Raw genomic sequence first — 13,687 nt, 5'->3', positions numbered from 1 at the left:
CTTCCTTTCTCTTCCCTGGAAAAGGTATATAGGAAATGGAGTCTAAAATGAGTTAATTGGGAGGCGCCTGGCTGGCTCTGTCGGTAGAGCACGAGACTCTTGATCTCAGGGTCATGAGTTCAAGCCCCACACTGGGCATGGAGCTTAAAGAAAATAAATAAGATGGGCAAATTAAGAAAAATAAGGGGCGCCTGGGTGGCTCAGTCGGTTAAGCATCTGACTTCGGCTCAGGTCATGATCTCATGGTTTGTGAGTTTGAGCCCCGCATCAGGCTCCCTGCTGTCAGCACAGAGCCAACTTCAGATTCTCTCTCTCTCTGTGTCCCTTTCCCACTCCCGCTCCCCCTCTCTCTCAGAAATAAAATAAACATTAAAAAAATAAATGAGTTAGTGGACAGGAAAGGGGGTCTGAGAGCCTCCCCAGTTAAGTTAAACACTAGTTTTACCGTCAGTTGTGCTGCCACCTAGCCCATGTCCCTCCTGGCCCCAGGCTAGGGTTGTGAGTTGCCTGGTTAGAATTCATCTCAGTTGTAAACTAAAGTAGGAATGTATCAGGGGAGTTCGGTAAGGCTGAGGTCAGAAAGGTGGACACCTTGTAATTCAACAAATACTTCTGAGCACCTGAGCTTTGGCAAGTGCTAGGTGATAACAGTCTTGTGGGGAAGGTGAAGAACCAAGCTGCTCCTCAAACACCGAGTGACTTGTCTCCAGCTAATTCTTGCTTTATAGAAACTGGCATTCAAAACCAAGTTAAAGGCACCCCTTCTGGTACATCAAGCCCAGAGCTCACAGATGGTGGTACAGACCTTTCTGTTCCCTGGCCCACAGTTCTCTCACAGGGGCTCACCCCATACCAGGAACTAGGGAGGCCCGCAGAGAAATGCAGTTCTGACTACAGGCAAACTTGCAAGGTGGAGCAAAGACTGATTCTTTGGAAAATAACAAGAAAGAGCAAAAAGTATACTATAATGTCAAGCTTTACAGCAATTCATGATTCACAACGGCTCTTCCACACAAACATTTAACAATAGGGAGGTGATGGGGGGGCGGGGGCAACAAAACCAAAGGCGTTGGGGCATCAGCTGAGGGCAGGGCTAGGGCCAGAGAAGAGTGGTCAGAGGACATCCCCTGCTCAGCAAACTCTGGGATCCTCTTGCTTCTTTCTGTTCTGCCCCAACTTTAGTCCCAGGGCCTGTGCCTCACCTCCAGTGGCAGAGGGAAACAGGGCAGGACCTGAGCTGGTCTCCCCAGGGGCTGATATCGGTTCAGCAGATAGGAAGCTGCCCACAGCTTTCCATAAGGCACCATGCATGGGCTTTGGTGGTTACTGAGTAGATACCCTGACATTTATGGTTTAGGAGACCTGAATCCAAACAGGCTTTTCTGCCCCTCCTGGCATTCTTAGCCAATGCCCTTAGTCCAGCTGTCCCCATCTGAGAATAACACTGGGCTGCTAAGGACCCTGTCAGAGGAGCCTCACGTGGGTTTCCTACGTTGTAAAGGGATGTTACCATTGATACTGTGCTCTTTCCTGCCTGCCAAAGAGGGGACCTGAGGAGCTGGGCTCTCCGTACTCTTCCAGCTTTGATTGCCTGGTATAAATGCTCCCCATGAAATGGGTGGGGTTGGGGGGTGTCAACCCATTGTGTCTGGTGGCAGGGCAGGTAGGCCTGCTGTGGACCATGGTGGAGGGATGCCCAGGCTACACCCGGCCCTGGAGTGGTTCTGGGATGTGGCGTCTGAATCCTCAGTGGCCACTGCTCCTTTGGCCCTGGCTGTGCAAGGGAATCACGAACACAGAGATGTCATCGTAGGACACCTGCCCTTCCTCTGTGAGACCGTCGTCCTTTCCCTGTGTGCTATGTATCAGCATTTGGGCCAGCTCCGAGAACCTGTGGGGACCAACTGCAGATGCACTTCGGGGCCAAAGCAAAGAAGCAAAGCCAGACCTCAGAGAACTTGCTGCACAGGGCTGGACAGACACATGGGGACCCAAACAATGCGGTCCAGCTGTGGGGCCAGGCAAGCCACAAGCATGGAAGGGCCACAGGTTGGACCATGGAGATTTTTAGTCTCAGGGATTTCTGAACCCAGAGATTTTGGAGACCCACCGTCACCCCGCAGAAGCTTGAGACAGTCCCGATCCTGACCACCTGCCCTGAGATGTCAGTGTCATTGTCAGTGCTGTCTCCCCAGCCATAGCTACTTCCTGGTGTTGCTGCTGGTACCGACCCAGGCACAGGCAGGTCCCCAGAAGCTACAGTACCTGTGTGAGTCCTCTCGGTTGCCAGGGAGGAAGCTCCGCACTAGCCGTGCCACCTGCTCATTGGATAGGACATCCCAGAGCCCATCAGTTGCCATGACAACCACATCCTCCTCCTGCAGCTCCAGCTGGTCCACATCCAGGACAGTCACCTGCAAGTTAAGCCTGAGGATCCTTAGCACTCCCTTCCCGGGCTCCTGCCAGCCTCATCGTCTGCCTTTCCGGGCAGACGGAAGCTGGTGTGGGCTATTGCCCACTCACCTGTGGGACAGCGAGCAAGAAGGGCTTGAGCTGAATGTTTGTGTCCAGGACTCTGAGCTGATGGTCTCCCAGGCCCCGGGAGACGGCCAGTGTTCCCAGTAACCGAGCCTGGGGACAAGGGAGATGTGAGGTGACAGCAAACAGCCCCAGAGAATGTGCAAGTAAAGCACACAGAAGTGTACTGTGGCCCTTGGGTGCCCTGGGTTGAGGGACAAACATCCTGTAGCCTTGGAGCAAACCCCATGACCCCAGCCACAGCCCCCAAAAGGGACAAAGGAGCTCCCACTTCTGCAGGGGGCAGTTTAAGAGAGGTTCTTAGAGGGTGCCATTCACTGACCTGTCTACCCTGCCCATGGATCAGTGGGTACTTGAGATCCGACTTCTCCACACACTTGTAGCTCCTACCAGGAGCAGACCCAGCATCAATCCAGGCCCTACCCACCCCTCATCTCCCCGCAACACAGAGCCCACCCTGCCCGCGGGGAAAAGGACTGCCCCAAGCCCACACACTGGGCCTGACGCTAGGCCTCTCCCCACTGTCTCCCAAACCCACCCTGCTCACCAGCCTCTCATGTGGTGATCCCGGAACAAAACCTTCTGCCCTAAGTCATCCCCCTTCAGTCGCCGAGGGAACTCCAGTCGGGTGAACTCACCAGCCAGAAGCTCAGGGTAGACAAAGGCCTGGGGGTAGGAAGGCATGCTCAGATGAGGCTGTCTCTGGTGGCTTCTGGTGACCCTAGATTCAGGAGTTGGGGCTCCATAACCTTCCTCTGCCAAAGGCACCTACCAGCTGCTGAATCCGCTGCCGCTCAGTCTCCGGGGTGAACTCAGAGCTCAGGGGCCGAACCTCATCTTTCCGTACCAATATGGCCCTGGATGGGGTTGGGGAAGAGAGGGAGAGGCCTGTGGAGCAGGCTCCACCCTCACTCATGGCCTCTCTCAGCCACCAGGGACCAGCTCAAAGCCCCCCATGACTACCGACAGCCTGCAAAGTAAAAGCTCGGCCCTTGGGCCTGGCGCTTGAGCTGTCTGCCCTCCCTCAGATTTGCTGTCCACTCATACCTGACACACCAGGTACACAAACAACTCAGCCAGTCAACCCCTACTTCCATCCCTCCACGTCCAGCCCCCTTTCACTGTCCCCACCACCTCTGGTGCCCGCCTGCCGACCCCACCCTGCCTACCCTCCAGGTACTCACCTGCTATCCCCGGCATTGGCCACATACAGCTTTCCCTGCAGGGACACAGCCACCAGGGCTGTGCAGCCGCCCACCTGGCCTGAGGCCTCCAGCTCCCGCCCGATCACCTCATCCTGGGGCAAACCGAGGCCACTTTAGCTGCTGCTTGTACTGCCACCATACCACTCTGTCCCCAATCCCCACCCTACCATTCACTTCCCCACCAACAAGCCTGGTAGTCCCACCCAACCCAAAGTCTGGCTATGACTCCAGGATCCCTGTGGTTAGGAGATCTAGAAGTATTCCTTGGGAGGGAGGGAAGTCCTATTCAAAACTGAGGAAGGGAAACCAGCCCCTGCACCAAGGACCATCAAGGTGCACAACGTACGATGCAGGTAAAAGCCCCTAGCACATACTAGGCACTGGATAAGTGGGAGGGGTTAGTGATGGCAATGATGACCATTACTAACAAACCAACCAACCCAATCTTGTCTTCCCAGTGCAAAGATCCAGGGAGACCACCACTGTGTGCAGGGATGCTCCACAACCCAGCGTCCCACAGGTGCCCGGTCCCTTCCCCAGCCAAAGGCCACACTCACACATTCCTGGAAGGCACTCTCCAGAGCCCCGATCACCAAATCTTCCGCCCTAATGCCTTTCTCTTCCACAAACTGGGGATCACTGGGACAGATGCTGCGGCCGCTGAGGTGCATGGGGGGCTGAGTGGCCACCATGCCCTCTACCACGGCCTCCAGCTGCCGGCGGAGGCAGGAGTGCAGGGTGTTGGCAGCCAGGATGGCTGCAGCTGGCCCACCATGCCCATCAAACAGTGCCCAGTAATGACCTGTCAGGAACTGTACAGGAAGGGCTCGGTGTCAGGCTCTGCCTGGCTTCCCCAGTTGTCCCCCCACCTGGCATGGGAAACTAGAGCAAGAACCTGCAGTCCCGGTCCCAGCCTGTTAAGACCGGCTCAGGCCCAGTTGCACTCACCTCCTCTGGGCACAAGGTCTGCCACTCCTGGTCCTCTTCAGCCCCAAACTCACATCTCCGGATGCACAGCTGCCCACAGGCTGCCTGATCCTCATTGAACTCAGATTTCTCCGCATTGATGATCCTGAGGCCAGTAAGTGATCAGAGACCCTTCAGGGACACACCCATGTCCCCACGGGCAGAGACCAAAGCTGGTACATAGAGGGAGGAGCCCCACCTCTGAAGCAGCAGCCCCTATGCTGTCCCTAACGCACACCTGGACAAACATAGTGTAAGTTTCCTAACTGTTCAGTAACCTCAGGGTAAGGCAAAACTCAGGGCCCAGCGCCTCTGTGCTGACCTGGGCTGTGAGGTGAGGGTGCGGCTGTCCGAGGAGATCTGGGGCTCCTTTGCCAATCCTCCCCCCCATCTCGGCCAGATTTTCTGTCCCATACAGCACAGGCCACAACCCAGGGTGAGATGCTGCGTGCGTGTGAGGGGTATCTCCAAAGCCCGCGCGCAGTGTTGGAACTCCACCCAGGGTCCCTGTCTAATCTTGGAAGCCCCAGAGGTGCAGGTCCTTCCCAACTAGTGAGCCTCTCTGAGGGAGGCTGGAGTCCCCAAGAAAAGGCTGCGGTGGGACCGGGGGAAGCTGTCAAGAGTCCCAGATGAGGGCAGAAGGGAGGTAGCCACAAGGTTGGGGGACGGGAGCACTGGCTCAGCTTAGGCTGTTTTCCAGGACCGCCCAGCAGGGCCGGCACGGAGGCCCGGGATCAGGGTGGAGGGGTGGGGGCGGGGGCCGCGACGGGGCACTCACTCGGCGTAGCCTGCGTTCCAGGGCAGTGCGCGGCCCCGCGCTGGACTGCGCACGGGCCGGACGTCGGGGCGGCGTGGAGCGTCGGCGGTGCCGGGGCCCGAGCCGGAGCCGCGCAGGAAGCGGGGCCGCCGGTAGGGCACAGGGCTGGAGCGCGGCCTGGGCGGCCGCGGCGCGGGCAGCGGACCCCCGGGCAGGAAGCGGCGCCGGAACCAGCCGGCGGACATGGCGCGAAGGCAGGGGGCTGCCGCGCGGGAGGAGGAAGCGGGCCGGGGGCGGGGACGGGCCGGGGAGGGGCGGGGCGGCGACGCCCCCAAACGCCAGCCTCCCGCGGGGAGTGCACGAGCGGCCTGGGCGCCCTCGGGGCTTGCCGGGGCCCCTGACGACCCCAAGAAGCGAAGGCTGTTGGCAACCCCACTTCACAGGCAAGAACACTGAGACCTCCAGAGGCGAAGTGGCTTGCCCGCGTCACGCAGCCACCCGAGCGGGCGTAGTGCTGCGCCACACGCGTGGGGTGGTGGCCTTTGCAAGGGAAAAAGTCCTCCTCGTCACCCAGCGAGGTGATGGGGTCATTCCGAGCAGAGCCGAGGCCTGGAGGCTGGGTCCGCGTCCGTGGGGGAGCCTCCGGCCTCCTCCCGCTGGGCCCGGACCTTGCGCAAGGGTTAGATGGGAACAGGATGTGCCTGGAGGTGTCAGACTGACACGTTGAGTAAGAGTCTCAGAGCACAGGGTTCCCTCGGGTGGCCCTTCATTCCCCGCCCATGCAGCCTGTCACCGTCCACCCCCACATGAAGCTTGGTGGCCACCCTGGCGTTCCTCAACCTGAGCCTCCTCTCCACACTTCAAGGACAGCCTCCCAAACCACTGCCCCTCCAGTCAAGATGTGGTCTCTGGACAGACAGCAGGATTCTCACTAGAATGTTCGTGACTGGTAGACAAGAGGAATTCATGGTCCCCAGAAAGCTCCAACCAGTCCAAGTTCAGACCTGGAACTAAGGGAAGTGAAAGAATTTCATCCCTGCTGGAGGCAAGATGCTGCAGTCTCTTAACCCCTGACCAGCTGTCACCGTGCGGTCAGCAGCAGCGTCTCCCTTCACACCTGCAAGTCGACGGAGTGCTTTGTCACCCTTCTGTCACTTAAGCCCAACTCCCTGTGCAGCACTGTTATTTCTGTCTCTTGAGGAGGACTCTGAGGCCCACAGAGGGGAAGTGTCCTGATGCCCAGGGCTCTGCTGTTTCCATTATGACAGTTCAGCTGACTCAAACTCCCCACAGGGGATTTCTCTTCCCCTTTCCTCCTCCAAAAAGGCAGGCTTGCCAACTCAAAGCCCCTGAGGCCCATAGCCCAGGGTCCCCAGGGAGAGCTTCAGGAGGAGTCCCTACCTTTGTCTGGGCTCCCAAGCCTAGCACATGCTCACATGCTGGGTGCAGCAGTGATGGAGGTTGAGTCCCAGCTCTGATGGCGAAGGTCTGGTGGATGGTGCTTGTTCCAGCTGGCAAGGGGGTTGGGGGCAAAATCAGAGAAAGCTTCCCAAAGGACACCTGAGCTATGGTCTATCACCGGGACAGAAATGGACCAGGGACCCAGGGTGGGGCAGGCCCAATTCAGTCTGTGGGGTCACCTCTTCATCCCTACCAGCCAACAGCTCAGAGCTTTTTAGTCTAAAATGAGAGGAAACAACACAAGCACAGTCTTTTCTCCATGCCAGTGTCTTGGACTTCGTGGGTGGGATGAATCCTGTCCTTTGAAGCGTATTCAGAGAAGCTCCTGAGATGTCACAGGTGGTCTGTTGCTCAGTGTAGCTGTGGAGCCCTATGGCAGTCCCTTCCTCCCTGTTCCAAGGAGGCCTGAGTGTCCCTTCAGTGCCACCGAGGCTCCTCTGGCTTCTAGGTGGCTTCTGGGAGCCTCTGCTCTGGCTTGGATCCCAAGCCTGACTTTCTTAGTTTTCGACCTAATTTTGCTGAAGCACATCCTTTAACAACTCTCCAAGAAAGGATGACTGGAAGGTCATTTCCTGGATCCTCCCAAGTCTGAAAGGGTTTGCCTCAAAAAAAAAAAAAAATTTTTTTTTTTTAAAGTAAGCTCTACACCCAACATGGGGCAAAATCCTTTGTTTTTGACTGATATTTTAGCTCAGAGTCTGACTTCTCTGTTCATTGTCTTTTGACTGTTGCTTCTGCTGCTGTCTAGGGCTCCTCTCATTCCCAGACCTTTAGATTGGTTGTTTGCCTTTTTCTTTCTCCAGAAGTTTCTAGTCTCTTCTGTCTCTGGTGTCTGAAATTGTAGGGGAGGTTCCTTGGGGTGGGTCTCTCTTCATTCTTGGGCTGAGCCCTCCCTGGGGGCCATGCAGCCCCCCACTTCCCAGTGACACCCTTCTCCTAACTGTTCCAATGAACGCAAGCTTGCCCCGCTCCTGGCCTGACACCTCTCCTCAGCTACCTCCGTCCGTATGTGACAGTTTGGGGTGGGGAGGAGCAAGTTTAGCAAAAAAGAACAAGATTTTTATGCTACATTTTTTTTCACTCACAAGGAGAATAGTTTTTGTTGAGTCCCATGACTTAAAATTCAAAAGGTGGGGCTCCTGGCTGGCTCATTTGGTGGAACATTCGATGCTTGATCTTGGGGTCGTGAGTTTGAGCCCCACGTTGGGCACAGAGATTACTTAAAAAACAAAAACAAAAACAAAACAAAAACTTTTTTAAAAACCCACAAAATTCAAAAGGTGTAAAGTGTATTTAGTAACAAGTCTCTCCCACAAGCCCATCCCCTGGCCATGCAGTTCCCCTCCCCGGAGACATCTAATATTACTAGTTTCTTGTGAATCCTTCCAGAAGTGCCAGGTGTTCCGTGAAAATTCAAGCCAAAAAAAAATTACCTATAAGACAAGAAATAATGAGTGTTGGCAAGGATGTGGAGAAAAGGGAACTCTTGTGCACTGTTGGTGGGAATGTAAACTGGTTGCAGACACTATGGAAAACAGTATGGAGGTTCCTCAAAAAATTAAAAATAGAACTATCATATGATCTATCAATTCCGTTTCTGGATATCTATCTGAAGAAAGTGTAATCAACATCTTGAAAACATATCTGCACCCCATTTTCACGGCAGCATTGTTTACAACAGCCAAAACATGGAAACAACCAAAATGTCTACTGTCAGATGAATGGTTAAAGACAATGTGGTACACAACCACACACACAGGAATATTATTCAGCCATAAAAAAGACAGTCTGCCATTTGCAACAGCACAGATGGACCTTGAGGGCTTTATGCTAAATAAGTCAGACAGAGGAAGATAAACACTGTATGATCTCACTTATATGTGGAATCTAAACAAAATTTCAAATCCATAGGCACAGAAAATGGACTGCTTGTTGTCAGAAGTGTGGGGGCGGGGTGGACAAAATGGGTGAAATTGGTCAAAAGGTATAAACCTTCAGATATAAATAAGTGCTGGGCGGGGGCACCTGGGTGGCTCCGTTGATTAAGCATCCAACTTCAGGTCATGGTCTCAAGGTGCATGAGTTCGAGCCCCGTATGGGGCTCTCTGCTGTCAGCACAGATCCTGCTTCATTCAGACCCTCTGTCTCCTTCTCTCTGCCCCTCCCCTGCTTGCTCTCTCTCTCAAAAATAAATATATATTAAAAAAAATAAGTTCGTTCTGTGGGTGTAATCTATAGCATGGTGACTATAGTTAATGCTGCTGTATTGCATATTTGAAAGTTACTAAGACAGATTTTAAAAGTTCTCATAAGAAAAATAATTATAACTATGTGTGGTGATGGATGTTACCTAAACTTATTGTGGTCATTTCACGATATATACAAATATTGAATCTTGTTGTACACTTAACACTGATACAATGGGATTTGTAAATTATATCTCAATTTAAGTAATTTAAAAGTTACATATATATAAAATCTTTCCTTCTCCCTTCCTTTTCTTTCCACAAATGATAGCATACTCTGTGCCATATCCTATACTTGAAATTTTCATAAAAGATACCTCTTTTTTTTGTTAGTCCTCGAAAAGCTGCCTTATTGTTAACGTTACAGAGTAGTCTCTGCAAAAATGCACACTTTATGTAGCTAGCCCCCAGTGATGGACATTTAGATTGTTTTCAGTTATTTGCTTTACAGTTTTTTTGTGGGGGCGATATTGGTAGGATCAGTTCCTAGTAATGGAATTGCTGGGTCAAAGGCATTTGTTGTTCATAGCAGCACTATTCACAATAGCCAAAAGTGGAAACAACACAAATGTCCATCAGCTGGATGAATGGATAAACAAATTCTGGTATATACGCACAATGGAATATTATTCAGCCATAAAAAAGAACGAAGTACTGATATGTGCTACAATGTAGATGAACCTCCAAACAATTATGCTAAGTGAAAAAAAGCCAGATATGAAAGGTCACATGTTTTATGCCTCCATTCATATGAACTATCCAGAATAGGTAAATCCATGGAAATAGAAAGAAGACTGGTGGTTGCAGGGACCGGAGGAGGGAGGAATGGGGAGTAACTGCTTAACAGGTACGGTTTTCTTTTGGGGTGATGAATTTTTTTTTTTAAATAGGCTTCACACTCAGCACAGAGCCCAATGCAGGGCTTGAACTCACAACCCGGAGGCCAAGACCTGAGCTGAGGGGAGCCTGGGTGGCTCAGTCAGTTCAGTGTCCAATTCTTGACTTCGGCTCAGGTCATGATCTTGCGGTTCGTGAGTTTGAGCCCCTCATTGGACTCTGCACTGACAGTGTGGAGCCTGCTTGGGATTCTCCCTCTCTCTCTCTCTCCCTCCCTCTCTCTCTGCCCCTCCCCTGCTTGTGCTCTCTTTCTCTCTCTCAAAATAAATAAACATAAAAAAAAAAAAAAAGAGCTGAGATCAAGAGTTGAACACCTAACCAACCGTGCCACCCAGCACCCAGGCACCCCAATGAAAATGTTCTAGAACAGGAGATGGTGGTTGCACAACATAGTGAATGTACTGCCTTGATCCCTTTAAGATGGTTAATTTTGTTATGTGAATTTCACTTCAATTAAAAAAAAAGGGGGGAGTATACACATTCACAATTTTGTAGACATTGTTCTACATGAAGGTTTACTCTTCCATCAGCCTATTTTCCCATAGTATTTCATTAAGGTTTTTAATATTTCTCTATAGATAAAAATATGGAAGTCTAGTTTGATTTCCATTTATCTTATTAAGAGGGGATAACCAATTTTCTATAGGTCTGAGAGACCCATTTGTATTTCTTTTTCTGTGGGTAGTCTGTACTCTTTTACCCCATTTCTTAGTGAGACTTGGGGTTTTTTCTTATTGACTTATGAGAGCTCTTTATTTTGAAATGAGTTACAAGTATGTTGTTTGTAGCCAATTACAGTTTATTGTTTGTATTTTGACTTTGATGGTGGCTTTTTCCATGTAGACTTTTAATTTTTTAATGTTTATTTATTTTTGAGAGAGAGAGAGAGAGAGAGAGAGAGAGAGCAATTGGAGGAGAGGCAGGAGAGAGGGGACAGAGGATTTGAAGTGCACTGACAGCAGACAGCCCAATGCGGAGCTTGAACTCAGAAACCCTGAGATCATGACCTGAGCCGAAGTTGGACGCTCAACCGATGAGCCACCCAGACACCCCTAGACTTCCAGTTTTTTTTTTTAAATTTAATATAAATGAATTTACATATTTTTTTTCTTTTTTTTTTCTTTTATGCCTTTTGAGTTTGGTGACATACTCAGAAGTCCCCCTTCACTCCAAGATTCTACAAACTTTTCCCTTTTTTCTTCAGTATTTTTATAGTTCACTCTTGTTGTTGTTTTTAACATTTAAACTTTTGATCCACATGAAAAAATCAGCATGTTCTAATAATTTCAATGGCTGACTCTGTTGAGAAACATCAGAAAGAATGGAGCAATCAGCCTGTTTCTGGATACTGTGTTCATCCCAGGACTCACCTGAGGAGCCATGTGCAGCTTTCTCATCTTTCTGCCTGAAACCAGATCTCAGCCAGAGATGGAGTCTGTTTGGGTACTTGGGCTCCCTGCCTGCATCCCAGGCTCTGAAGCTGAGTGGGACTGTCTCCCAGTGTGTTTCCTTCCCTGGTCAAACCTTCATCATTGAGGTGTGAGATTGTGATGGAAGGCTCAAGGGCCACTGAACAATAGGATTTCTCCTCCTTTGTTCCATATGTTGAATAAAGGAAACTAAGGTTCTTGTGGACACTCACTACCTTGTCGACCTGCATCAAATCACTTCATCTCTCCAAACCTCAGATTCTTCAACTGTAAAAGAGAGACAATAACACCTACCTCCTAGGGTTGTCAGGAGGATTAAATGTGTCCAGTGCATAGTAAGTGTGCAACATAAAGACTCTAATTATTTTTAAGTGAACTCTATGCCCAACATGGGGCTTGAACTCATGACCCTGAGATCAAGAGTTGCACGCTCTACTGACTGAGCCAGCCAGGTGCCCTGAGACTCTAGTTGTTTATTCATTTGTTTAGTTGGCAAATAATTCTGAACACTTACCAATGCTGAGCACTGTTCTAGGTGTTGGGGTTACAGCAGGAACAGAACTTAACTACTGGTAAAGGGAAGACAATAAACAAATAAGCAGGTAAGTATATGTATCAGGCAGTGATGGGGTGCCTGGGTGGCTCAGTCAGTTAAGTGTCCCAACTCTCGATTCCAGCTCAGGTCATGATCTCACGGTTCTTGGGTTCAAGACCAGTGTCGGGCTCCATGCTGATGGTGCAGAGGCTACTTGGGATTCTCTCTATATATCTCAAAATAAATAAACTTAAAAAAGAGAGAGAGAGAGGGAGAGAGAATGATGTAGGCAGTGGTAAGCCAGGCAACAGGGAGACCTTACAGTTAAGGTAGTCACAGTTCATTCAGTGATAGACATTTCTACAGGGAACATAACTTTATTGTTTTTCATTAACCTGTTTTCTTGGCTAATTCCTGTTTCCAAGAAGTTGATGCTCTTATGCTTCTGTGGAATTGCCAAGTGCTCTGATGGAAGTGGCCAGGTCTGAGAGCTGATGTAACTGTTGGCTCTGTGTTGCTGTCCCATCTGTGCTGTGGCAGGGCTGAGTTGGGGACTTGCCTGTGAGCTATTCTCCCAAGGGCAGGCTGTGAGGCCACACAGAGTTTTTAGTTTCTATTGTGAGTTCTGGGGTCAAGGTGAGCACTACACAGGTCCAGTTTTCAGGGTGTGCATAGGAAGATAAATAAGAAAATACTTCAATTTTGTGTTTGTTGTACTCCCAGGAGATGAGAAGCCCAGGGTTTGGGGCACACAGAGGAGGGCGCAATGCTACTTATTCAGCATGGGGTAGTGAGACAGTGATCAGGGAGTTCAAGCTGGGGCCAGATGCAAGGCAGGCCCCATACTCCATCATCAATTCTCAGCAATCCCAGCCCTCAAAGGTGGCCTCCTTCCCAATCTTCCCAACCAAAGTCCTGAGACAGGCTCTGTGGCCTTGTGCTCATCCCTGGCTCAACGTGGCCTGTAAGATACATTATGTTGATTGGCTGGTAACAGCAGGGCTAATGCCAGAGAAGGCAAAGCTGCTGGGTGTGGAGCCAGAAGTAGATTAGGAGTTGGGAAGTTACTCACTCGCCAACCTCTGGCCCTCCTTCAATCTCTGGGCCTTTGCACATGTAGTTTCCTCTTCTCAGAAAACTTTTCCCTCCGCTCTGCCAGGTTGACCTCCAGGTCTCCACTCAAACTTCACCTCCTCCTAGTGGCCCCTTGCTCTCTGGGCAGGGCCCTCGCCACCACAGGTTCATTTGCTAACTGCCAGGTAGGTCAGTCTGGCTCCCACAATCAGGGCAGGGCCTGCAGCCAGGCCCGCCTCGAGGTGCCAGTGCGTCGGAGGGGGCGCTCAGGAAACGTCTCTAGGAAAAGGGATGCCGCTCAAAAACACAGGCGCTTCCATCCTCATGCAAACCCCTTCCCGGCCATAAGTGAGGGTACGCGCGGATCTCACCCCACTTGGAAACCCACCTAGATTGGGGCGCAGAGACTCGCGCGCGCACTCCCGGACGCGCCCCGGCTACAGACCCGTCGGCTCACGGTCTATAGGCACACGCGCGCGCATGAGTGCGCCCACGGATGCCCGACCACACGGAGGCCCCGTTCTTCCCCGCAAACAGGCACGCGCAGGCGCGCGGACACGCCGATCAACTCCGCGCGA

General features: G+C 51.5%; 1 protein-coding gene and 1 long non-coding RNA gene across 3 annotated transcripts; both read right to left on the bottom strand.

The window, feature by feature from the left end:
* Positions 1-945: 945 nt before the first annotated feature.
* On the bottom strand, positions 946-6,826 carry PPM1M (protein phosphatase, Mg2+/Mn2+ dependent 1M). 2 transcript variants are annotated; one of them, XM_060631194.3, is made up of 10 exons: positions 5,488-6,818; positions 4,692-4,815; positions 4,301-4,555; positions 3,723-3,835; positions 3,311-3,395; positions 3,086-3,204; positions 2,861-2,924; positions 2,524-2,631; positions 2,266-2,414; positions 946-1,891 (listed from the first exon to the last, which is right to left on the bottom strand). In XM_060631194.3, exons 1-10 carry the CDS (start codon positions 5,709-5,711, stop codon positions 1,747-1,749), a joined length of 1,386 nt encoding a protein of 461 aa, XP_060487177.1. In that variant the 5' UTR covers positions 5,712-6,818; the 3' UTR covers positions 946-1,746. The 2 variants fall into 2 exon arrangements, with proteins under 2 accessions (XP_060487177.1, XP_081651074.1); XM_081794948.1 differs by lacking the exon at positions 4,301-4,555 and having other exon boundaries at positions 5,488-6,826.
* A 4,134-nt stretch (positions 6,827-10,960) lies between these two features.
* On the bottom strand, positions 10,961-13,686 carry LOC132678624 (uncharacterized). The gene is made up of 2 exons (XR_009609688.3): positions 13,108-13,686; positions 10,961-12,678 (listed from the first exon to the last, which is right to left on the bottom strand). It is a non-coding gene; the product is annotated as an uncharacterized LOC132678624 (long non-coding RNA).
* Between the last annotated feature and the right edge of the window lies 1 nt (position 13,687).

This window comes from Panthera onca, chromosome A2, assembly GCF_046562875.1.
Source record: "Panthera onca isolate mPanOnc1 chromosome A2, mPanOnc1 haplotype 2, whole genome shotgun sequence".
Taxonomy (NCBI): domain Eukaryota; kingdom Metazoa; phylum Chordata; class Mammalia; order Carnivora; family Felidae; genus Panthera; species Panthera onca.
Note: the sequence above shows the minus strand (reverse complement) of the source record. Positions and strands in the feature narration are given on the sequence as shown.